This window comes from Nymphalis io, chromosome 6 (assembly GCF_905147045.1).
Source record: "Nymphalis io chromosome 6, ilAglIoxx1.1, whole genome shotgun sequence".
Lineage (NCBI taxonomy): Eukaryota > Metazoa > Arthropoda > Insecta > Lepidoptera > Nymphalidae > Nymphalis > Nymphalis io.
In genome coordinates, this window is record NC_065893.1 from 4,446,417 (window position 1) to 4,455,541 (window position 9,125).

Here is a 9,125-nt window from a genome sequence, read left to right on the forward strand (position 1 = left end):
TTCCAGGCACGCAGCTGTGTATCAATGGCGAGTGCAGTGGCTCGATATGCCTCGCGTGGAACATGAAAGAGTGCTTTCTATCGTCGTCGCCAACGAAAATCGGCGACGGAGTGACGGCGGTTGTGGATCGAAGAGCACTTTGTCAGTTGGCGTGTCAAACCGGAGCCGATCCGGATTCGTGTAGAAGTACAGCGGAGTTTGCGCAGTCCGTCGGTTTGCCGCCTGGCGGAATCAGTCTTAGGCCCGGGTCGCCCTGCGATAACTTCCAGGTAACCTCTAAAACATGAGGAACTCTTACGGGTTGGGTAGTCATTTATAAAAAAAACAGTGAGTTCTAAGTTGCACATACAATTTAAATAAAGTTTACTTTTTCTTTTTTATCAAGTATTTAATTATTACTCTCTTAATTTTTCAGGGATACTGTGATGTATTTCTCAAATGCCGAGCAGTAGACGCCGAGGGTCCTCTAGTTAGGCTCAAGAATCTCCTTCTCAATCGAGCCACCCTACAAACGGTACAGGCGTGGGTCACCGAACAGTGGTGGGCCGTGCTACTCGGCGGAGTCGCTCTCATCGTCTGTATGGGTGCTTTCGTCAAATGTTGCGCTGTTCACACGCCCTCCTCCAATCCGAAGCGACCGCCGGCGAGGTGAGTACATATCGCCCAATAGATACTTAAAGTAACGCTCAAAAGATATTCGAAGTGAGCCGTGACGCCCGTCCCCCGCAGGCGGCTGTCGGAGACGCTGCGGCGGCCGATGAACACGCTGCGGCGCATGCGCGGCGCGGCGGGCGAGGCGCGGCGCGGGGCGCGGGAGGCGCGCGCGCCGCGGGCCGGGCACCGCCGCGCGCGCGCGCACAAGGGCTACGCGCCGCCGCTCGCCTACGCGCCGCGGGACCCCGGTCGGTTTCCATGTCTGTTCTACGACTGTCCGGACTCGGTGCGTATATTTGTGTAGACTTTTTTTCTAATTGAATTCTCTCGTGCAGCGTCCGCCCCGGCCGGGCCGAGCGGGCGGCGCGCGGAGCCGTACGCGAACGCGTACCCGCAGTCGTACGAGATGCGCCCCGCGCAGAAAGTCTGACAGTACGAGGCATGCGCGGCGGCGGGCGCGCAGCTGGAGCTGGTGACGCTGGCGCCGGGCGTGCCGCTCGGCGTGCCGCTGCTGCTGGGCTACGTGTGCCGGCCGCCGCCCGGCCCCGACCGGACCGTCACCGTCGCCTCGCAGACCACCATCACGCTGCACTCGCCCGACACGCTCGCCGTCACGTACCACCCGACCGCGGACGAGTGAGACCCGTAGGTGCCCGCGACGCCGACCGACCGGGCCTGTCCCACCTTCGAGTTCCCGCGCGCTGCGATTGTACATTTGAAGTTTCGGGGCGTGTGAAGTGTGTGCGTCGGGAGGTGTGAGACTGCTACGAATGCAACTAAAGCCGTAATATGACGCGGGAATCGAATGTTTTCCGTATTCGTAAACCATCGGGTTCATATTATATTTCATACTGAAGCAGTGAGACAGGCCCTATCGTAAATTGCTCAATCGATGTTCCGCGAGCTCAACCTAACCGCAAGGTGTTCTATAAAATTAGCCATTATTTTTATACGAGATTAATAGAGTAGGGCGCGAAGTTCCACCCAATGGCGCTCGAAGGAACCGCTCCGACCGGACGTTTATGTATATTTTTGTATATAAATGACGACTATATAAAGGCTACAATGTAAAAATATCATGCAAATACTTACTGTAATCGTACCGATGTTAGAATAGAGATAATACGTAAGATTGCTAAATAATTTTACCGAATCTCCATAATTGTAATTTTTATAACATGTTATTTTAACGGTATATTATAACGTAAGCGGAACGTAACGTAGGCGGTTGAGGTGCCATTAAACCAATTTATATTCCAATTTTTTGTTCAAAAATGCCTTTAAGAGCGTTTTTGATTACGTTTACATTTCAAATTTCGTATAGAAAGTGATCCTTCTGTTATACTTTGTGCACTTGAAATTATTTTCAACAGTATTTCGTTTCTATCATTAAACAATTAACGTAAGTGTTTTCCTTAGCACAAAATTAAGTTTAAATATCCTATAAGAGTTACTCAATTACTGCTAAAACGTATTTAGTCTTCCTATGACGATATAATTATTTTTATTTTATAGAGTTAATGTGAAATTCGAACAGTATTGCCAAATGATCAAATGTTGCTAGACTGAAAAACTCCCAAACTAATTGTTATTGCATTTGTCTGATTTAATCCGCGCTCATTGCGCTATTTGGCTCAAATGTACTTTAAAGTGTATGATTTATCAACGTGTATCAATTAGCATATCACACTAACACTCGTAGCGTCTGTCTAAAACTCTGTTGTATAGTTCAGTTAAATTGATCTCTCATATATATATATATAATTTTTTTTTCATAATATTTCGTAGTATAATTATAAATAATCGTCGTGCAAGCCAAAGAGCATGATGTATTTTACGATCTATACATTAACGATAAGAGTCAATCTTTATAAGAATGCCATTATATTAGAGAATGTCGAAACATTACACAAGCTCATGTAACTTGTAATATAAATATTGTATATTTGTATGTAAATCAAGAGGGATACGTTCCCGACGTAGAATGACTCGACCAATCGCCTGAGTGAGGGCTAGTATTTCCATCGTGTAGTTATCAATGGCATTATGTCTTCTAAGTATAAGCTAGTTTACCTACAATAGAATATTTAAATGACATTGTGAATATTTTTAATTAATGACATGAATGTTACAACATGTGATTTCAAAATAACAAAAATACAATAAATTTTACAAGACGTTTTGTTTTTATTTATATTCCATTAAGTATATCCAAGGTCAGGAAAGCGCAATAAATTGTAAATATTTAATATTGCATCATTTTATATATATTTTATAATCTAAACCTTTACTTACTTATATAAAGTACCTATGAATTTTGTTAGGTTCGTATTTTTGAGCATTTTCTTAAATACCTTTATTAGATAACGTTTCGAAATTCTTATATTACTGAGACGTATATTTTGGAATTTCTTTATATTGTTGTGAAACCAAACCAATGTTTCTGCTACCGTCACGAAAAATTAAAAATAGGAATTGATAATGGCCACCGCTAGTATGTTTTATCTTATTACTTTAATTTGTAAATATAAATAAATATTCTGCTATATATCTGTTCGGTCGTTGGTAAAGACGATAACGGCCAACTATGTTATCCTTTCATGCTAAGCCCCTTAGTTATAATAAAATTAAATATGCAATTTTTATTGTCAAAAACTAATTTCTACTCCATAGACAAATTATTAAAGTATTTTATTCTGAAACATGAATCTTTCTTGCTAAAACAAGATTATTGCGTTAGTTTTTTTTTAAATTATTTCGTATAATCGATTATATATGTATATAAGTTATTAACTACAGTGGTACTTTTAAAATATTTTTCTAGTGAATTCTAGGTTTCAAAATAGAAACACATTCCAGGTATTGATAATTGTGCACGCCAAATAAAACTAAATTAAGTAATATTTACTCAGGGTGACATCATATTTTTTGCCATCAAATTGGGCTTATTATTTTTCCCGTGCTCGATGAGAAATCATCGTTAGTAATGTACATGCAAGTTTTCGGACGAAAGTCAGTTACATATGTATCAACTGATACTACTGCGTGTTAGTGAAAGCACCGAACCTTTACTTCAAGAGAAGAGGCATTTGGCCAGCAGTGTATATAGGTCTCAGTAAACACAATTAATTCGATTAATAATTATATTATTATTAGGTAAATAAGAAACATGAAATCAAATGTGTATTCATAATTATATACAAGTTACAAAAGTTAATCTTAATAATAAACATATTTTATTTTTGCAATATTTTTATTGGTTGCAAAAGTTTCTATCAATGAGAACTAGTTTTAATATAAATATGAAAAAGTGTATATAGTGACATCGATGTTTGTTTTTCCGTTGCAAGCAAATTTTTTATCAACAAATATTATACAATACAAGCTTCTTTAAATTTTGGATCTATTATGCTATTCTTTCGTAATAAAAAAGTAGGTGTACATAACATTATGTAGACACAAAAATTTCATCATTGTTGCGTGAAAACAATCAACCGATTTAATAAAAGGTTACTAAACTAAGCAATTTGTTTCGATTTTTTTATTAACTAAGACTTCGTTAAGATATAAATAATGACTATTGAAATAATTCAGTTTATTTGCGCATTTAAATGGTTTGAGACAAATGCATACCGAATGATGTCACTGTTATTCGCGCAACTATGATGCTGTTATTACTTACTTGTTAGGGATATCCGTTTTTGAAAGATAAGCTAATCCGCAAATAATGTTTTGGCTAAAAAATAATATTGTACATAAACTGAATAAAATCGGTGGACAAAATATTAAGATATATTTTTTTAAACAACAGAAATATAAAACGAAATATATCTAAATTAAACACATACGGTATTAAACTTAACACTATTTTATGAAAAAAAAAACTTATAATGGAAGTCAGAAAATATATTACCAATGGATAATTTTATTCATACTAAAATATAATTATACAATTAAAAATATTGCCTTTTTAACATCATGTTTTTCCATAGAGCTAGTTAGTATATTAAAGGATTACTTGTTATAAAAACATGGTTATTTGGATTGTAATGATTTGAGTAAATCTTAGTATAGACTCTTATGCAAATTTTTGTTTCTTTCTAATATATTACGAGTAAACTCAATCGAGTGCCTGTTTTGTAAAGCTAAACTCCACCTAAGTGCCGCTGGGAAAAGATGAGATTTTTCAATTATATATTCCTTTAAAAAAACAGAATAAATAACGTACAACTAAGCCTAAACTATCATTATCTATGATATAAACTATCTTAGAAAAGTATAAAAATTATAACCAATATAAATTTATAAGTAAATGTAATGTCAGTAAAAAAAACAAAAGTCAAATTTATGTTGAGTTTTATACAAAAAAATATATAATAAGGAATACTATACCAGTCTCATTAAATATCGATTAATATTCTGTTGAAAATGCAATTATAATTCAATTAGTATTTCTTGAATAACATAAAAAACTAAGATTTTATTAATAAAATCTATGGAATAATTATATAGCAGTAAAAAGACAACTACAAGTACGTAATTCTTAAAACTATTGTCTTTTAAATAAAATGAATAATTATGAATGCAATAGTATTTGCTCTTGTTTGTATACTTCGTGATAAGCATTCCTAATTAAAACATAAGGGAAACATGACTCCAATAAGTCCATTGTAAGGAAAGGGGATTCTTGAACTATAAGATCGAGAAGTAAGTAAACAGATTCGCGATTTCTGATGGCTTCTTTTTCTGTTTCTTGTCCAAGGCGCAAAAGCGACGAGGAGGCCAATGCTAAGAATTCTTTCATTCTGTCTTCAATATCAGCCTGACCGCAAATTGTAAATAGGGCACCAAATATATGATTAATAGCAGGAGCCATACAGTGTATATTATTTGCATGGCCTTCCAATGATGGTCTGTAAAAAGAACCCTCACTACGGGCGAGTCTCGGAAGAGAAACTGCCACAAATACCATAAGCAAGCAAACAATAAGATGTTCTTCTTCTTCTAACTCAGCCTTATGTTGGCGTAGAGTTGATGCTAATGTGGGATCTACTTTACAAGATAAACCAGCAGCTGAGCACATTTCGGAAATGACTCGCGTCGGATCGCCGCTTGGCAACTGCTGTTGAAAATCTTTGATCGAGCTTATCAAGAATGGAATACGTCGTTCCAAAACGTCAAGTAGCGACTCTTGAGCTATTTGACGAAAACTCAGAATAACACCAATTATTGTCATCCTTTGTAATACATTGTCAACATGCTGTAGCCTCTTAAATTGCTCTCTCATTATGTCTGGTTTGTCAAAATTAGTTCGTAGCATTTGCAACACTTCTTTATTTTGCACAACTAATTTTTTAAGTTCTTGGACTTGACTAGCTATATGCCACATTAATGTCTCACTTAATAATTTCATACCGTATGGGCCAATTAACTCGGCCAGTGCTCGTAGTTCATTGATATCGGAATATTCTTCCGCGTTGAAAGGAATTGCACCTTCAGCTGACAGGCTCACAAAAGCTTTTTGGTTCATTGAAAAACAAATGCTGCCTGCACTGACTCGTCTTAGTAAAATCTCCGAATACCACTGCGTGTATAATGATGCGATCGTTTTCTCACCATGGCTATCCATGTTTTGTGTCTGTTGTAGTAAGCAATTGTTGAATACTCTAGTAATATCAATGTGTACATAATTTTCAACTGTTTGAAGAACATTCATATATGCTCTGACACTGACTAACAATTCAGACGGTTTAGCAATTTCACTGGTGTCCTGATTGAACATAACCATCCCAACTAACGCTTTCGAGAACCTAGTCTCCAAATGCTGATGTAAATATTCACGAGGGGCAAAAGTGTATTCCCAAACATTTACTGTTGAACAATAATTAATGGCAAAGCAGAGTTCTGTTAATGCCATATGAAGTTTGTCCATTGTAGTCAATTCTTCCCTGGTCTTTCTATAGCTTTCGGCGCCTGGTTTTATTACTTCACTCGTATTTTTCTTATTTTTATCTTTTTTCTTTCTATTTGCAAGATGGGCAATTGTTTGTGCACAATGTTTTGGGAGCAACTTGTCACTCATTGTGCATTGTTCATCACAAATTGTTGTAATTATATTTTTTGCTTCTTTCGCCATTTCATCCAGGAAAATATTAACAACAGAAAGACTCCTTTCTCTGATATGGTGTCTTTCTTCTGGGCAAAGTTCATGTGTGCAATTTTGGAAGTGACTGCAAATGAGTGGGAATGCAATAATATAACGATTTTGGGCTGGAAACTCTAAGCACATATGGAATTGGCTCTCAAATATTTTGCTGTAAAAACAAAACAAAGACAAATCAGATGTCTCTACCATGATCTCATCGAGATTATCTACCATTTTTGTATGAAATACCATCTTATCGATGAATTGTGACAGTTCTCTTTGATCTACCAAATTAAGTGGTGCTTTACTAACAGATGTATATGCCTGTAATCTAAACCAATCTAAGCGAAATGCACGAAAATCAAAGAGCTCATTACTTTCTACTTGTTTAACACTTAGATTAGCTGCTGTGTTACACAGCGACGATAGAATGACACTTTCATCCTCAGGACAGACCTGTAGATTTTGAATCATCAGATTAAGTGCTACTGCATCAAAGCCTGATAAATATTGGACATAATATCTTTGCATAACTTGACTATACTTGCGCACAAGTGCTCGAAGCTCTTCCATGTGAAATAAAAGTTCAGGTAATTGACGATCAACTAAATCTTCTGTCGATTTTCCTTTTACTTTTTGGGGAGGATTGTCATTATGGCGTAGCAGCCAAAAAACTTCATCTCTTGCATAACACAGACCTATAAATATCAATAATGCTTTAGGCCCCAATAATCCAGGTTGATCTGTTAAAATTAGACCTAATTCTTTTAAGGCCGTTCTTAAAAACTTTCGTCTTTCTCGATGTTTATAACCCGCTTTTTGTACAGAATGATGGTAACAATCCTTTACTTCAGAAATTCTTTTTCCATATCCTTTAATACCATCGAAATAACTCTGAATGTAAGTATGTATATAAATTACTTCATCTCGGAATAGTGCAACTACCCAACCTGACTCTAAAGCACTAACCCACATTTTGTTAGCATGGTCTTGTTGTAACATTTGATGGCAGAGGGCAAAACCAAATATGACCCATCTCTCAAGTGACTCCAAAGAAATATATTCACAAGACATAGTGTTAGTTTCTGATGGCTTTAAAAGCAAGGTAGGATTACTAACTAAGCTTAATTTCTGCTCTGATCTCCAATGTTCTGCAGTTAGATTTCTAGCAGGATACACATGCCATAGTGAATTCAAAGCACTTGATAAAACTTTCTGGTGCGGTGCAAACTCTTCTGACAATTTTTTTAATGGAGCATCGTAATCAACTATCAATTGGCCTAATCGAGGAAAACTGGAATCAATTTGATTGTTAACCATTTCATGGGCTGCATTAAATAATCCCAGAACTGCTTTTCTATCTTCTACTCGAGACAGCAAAATCATTAAAGACACATATGTTGTGACAAGGTCAAGATAATTTTTTGTTAATTCAAAGTTTAATGTCAGATCCAGAGTCAGTTGACAAGCATCCATTATGTTTAAGAGCTCACATACATTGTCTTTGAAATCTAAAAGATCTACAAATGTGTAATAGTACAGTGATAGTGATTTAATAATTTCATTTCTGATGTTTGTAATTGCTTGAAGGCCTTTCACATCAATATTAGGAAACCTTCTTACTATGTGTTTGATAGAGGATTCCAGGGTTTTATCTGACAAAAAGGCTGGTTTAGATTTGGCATCTCCACATGCTTTCTTGATATTGTAAATTCTTGTCAACATACCAATGCCACGGTCATTGAGTATGATGAGTTTCTCAGCCAGCTTTTGCTGACTGATGTGAACTGACCTTGAAATAGTAGACATTCTGCAACAAATATTACTTTTCTGTAATACATATTTATATAAAACTACAACTGAACATAAAACTACAACAAACGGATATCAATCGGTTGCTATACGAACCGTGTCGGATTTAACATCTACATAGACTCGGAATAATCCAATTGATCATTTCCGGACAGAAATCTGATGACATTACGTGACTATCCTTAAATAAATCAATGACAGTAAATATGTACATACAAGTGTTTATTAGGCTATTAGATAATTTAATTGTTATTTATCTAATACTAAGTTAATACCAAGTAGAAGTTACCTGTGATTTTTTATTAACGTTGCACTTTGAGGACCTTAGAAATATATATTTTTTCTCATATTGTACTTTCAGAGGATTCCATTACTCACTTCTCTTTTTTATTATTTCTAATTTATTAGCACAAATTGATAATATTTTATCTGAAAAGGGAGTGTCTTATCGAAAAACGCGTTGAACGATTCCCTTCGTTTGTTTGGAAATGACAGTTAAAGCTACCAACTTTGC

The 9,125-nt window shown here is 36.2% G+C and overlaps 2 protein-coding genes across 4 annotated transcripts in view; one reads left to right on the forward strand and one right to left on the reverse strand.

The window, feature by feature from the left end:
• LOC126769262 (disintegrin and metalloproteinase domain-containing protein 10) overlaps positions 1 to 2,832 on the forward strand; it is a 59,675-nt gene extending 56,843 nt beyond the window's left edge. Inside the window, exons 13-16 of one of the 3 annotated variants that reach the window (XM_050487930.1) lie at positions 7 to 269; positions 416 to 648; positions 730 to 914; positions 990 to 1,217. In XM_050487930.1, coding sequence (XP_050343887.1) covers positions 7 to 269; positions 416 to 648; positions 730 to 914; positions 990 to 1,084 — 776 coding nt within the window. In that variant the 3' untranslated portion in view covers positions 1,085 to 1,217. Of the gene's footprint in view, positions 1 to 6; positions 270 to 415; positions 649 to 729; positions 915 to 989 lie in introns of all 3 variants that reach the window. The other 2 variants (XM_050487931.1, XM_050487929.1) reach the window with 2 other exon arrangements.
• A 1,009-nt stretch (positions 2,833 to 3,841) lies between these two features.
• On the reverse strand, positions 3,842 to 9,078 carry LOC126769258 (membrane-associated protein Hem). The gene is made up of 2 exons (XM_050487917.1): positions 8,901 to 9,078; positions 3,842 to 8,609 (listed from the first exon to the last, which is right to left on the reverse strand). Exon 2 carries the CDS (start codon positions 8,606 to 8,608, stop codon positions 5,231 to 5,233), a length of 3,378 nt encoding a protein of 1,125 aa, XP_050343874.1. The 5' UTR covers position 8,609; positions 8,901 to 9,078; the 3' UTR covers positions 3,842 to 5,230.
• Positions 9,079 to 9,125: the final 47 nt, after the last annotated feature.

Bases quoted from the DNA above. Each gene is read 5' to 3' on its own strand.
- LOC126769258 (XM_050487917.1), bottom strand. From the start codon at position 8,608: ATGTCTACTATTTCAAGGTCAGTTCACATCAGTCAGCAAAAGCTGGCT.